Source organism: Galeopterus variegatus, unplaced genomic scaffold, assembly GCF_000696425.1.
Source record: "Galeopterus variegatus unplaced genomic scaffold, G_variegatus-3.0.2 Scaffold293, whole genome shotgun sequence".
Taxonomy (NCBI): domain Eukaryota; kingdom Metazoa; phylum Chordata; class Mammalia; order Dermoptera; family Cynocephalidae; genus Galeopterus; species Galeopterus variegatus.
In genome coordinates this window covers 749,480-751,031 of record NW_007726404.1, presented here as the reverse complement: position 1 = coordinate 751,031, position 1,552 = coordinate 749,480, and the positions used below count along the sequence as shown (strand labels likewise).

Genomic DNA, 1,552 nt, shown 5'->3' with positions numbered 1-1,552 from the left:
GCGCTGCCGCGCCTGCTAAGCGGCGCACTATCCAGTGCGCCACCGGGCCGGCCCAAAACTAGTATTTTTAAAAGGAATGAAATGTAATATGAATATTATAATGCATCATAGAGATCCTTAGGAATAACTACTGATATTAATTTTTTTATATTTTGATGTTGGCTGCATTACATGTAAGAAGGCCAAGTATTGTTAGGAGGATAAAGCTGGGGACAATTGGTATTTGGGTTGACAGTTAAAGATCTTACCTAACTTAATTAGAATTTAAAATTATTTACACATATTTTTTTCCCTATTTGTTACTACTTTCTTTGGTGGCTGGGCCATATGGGGATCCAAACCCTTGACCTCGGTGTTAACACCATTCTCTAACCAGCTGAGCTACCCAGCCAGCCCACTACTTTTTCATATTTCACTTTTTTAGTGTTTCAAAAAATTTTAAAGAAATGTACTTATAAATTCATCGTGTAATTCAAAAATAAAAAAGACACTTACGTGTAAGGGAGAGCTTGGATCAATTCTAAATCTTCTGGGGCTTGGGCTTCTACCAAATTTGCATCCATTAAAATACATACTCCATGAACAGCCAAAAGAGAAAGATGCTCCACAAGTCTCTGGATCAATTCCTTGACATGTACACGTACGACTGTAAGATGGTAATTGCAAGGGAGTAAACCGATAAAGTAGGACAATACCTTACAAAGAACATTTCAGGTTCACATAACTAAAACTATAGAGGGATAATGAACTGGTTATACCACTTATTTATTTTATAACTTAATCTAAAGTAGTTTTAGTCTAATGATAAAAAGCTAACTATACTTGATTATAACTAAATTTTTAACTAAAATGTCTGTTCAAGAATGTAAATCCAAATAAATGGCCATAAACTCTACAAATCTAAAACACCTACAACCTCATTTGACTTAGAGATATCGGAGGTGGGAAAATAAAGGGCCTGGACCTTAAATCCTGGATTTGTTCCCTATCAGAAACAAAAATCAGAGCATCCCATTACCTCTTTGGACTTCAGCTCCTTTATGTGAAAAGTAATATTGATGTAATTTTCTGAGGATTAAAGAAGAATATGATATATTGTATATAAAATCATTTTGTCTATTTTAAAGAAAGACTTTATGAGTGTCACAGCAGAAAAAAAATTCAACAGAAAGCACATTATAAATTGGTAAGTGTATGACTTTTGGGGCATTTCTGAAGCCCTAAACTAGACTCCATGGGAAGAACGTGTGTGTGTGTGTGTGTGTGTGTGCGTGAGTGCGTGTGTGTGTGTTTAAGAAAAGAAAAAATGTGTAGTAAGAATGACAGTGATTAGACTATACATACGAAGATGCAGCCTGGCTGGTTAGCTCAGTTTGTTAGAGCATACCCTAACACCAAGGTCAAGGGTTCAGATCCCCATACTCATCAGCAGAGAAAAAAAAAAAAAAAAAGAAGAAAGAAATGAAAAATGAAACCAGGAAAAGAAAACAGCATACACTCTTCTTATGGTTCTAAATTTGCATAATGCTTAAAATCTCTAATTATTGTATGT

At 34.9% G+C, this 1,552-nt stretch overlaps 1 protein-coding gene across 1 annotated transcript in view; it reads right to left on the bottom strand.

Moving 5' to 3' along the window:
* Window positions 1–495: 495 nt before the first annotated feature.
* TET1 (tet methylcytosine dioxygenase 1) overlaps window positions 496–1,552 on the bottom strand; it is a gene marked incomplete at its 3' end in the record, with an annotated part of 108,722 nt that continues 107,665 nt past the window's right edge. Inside the window, exon 8 of the mRNA XM_008567109.1 lies at window positions 496–646. Within this exon, the coding sequence (XP_008565331.1) occupies window positions 496–646 (151 nt within the window). The remainder of the gene's footprint in view (window positions 647–1,552) is intronic.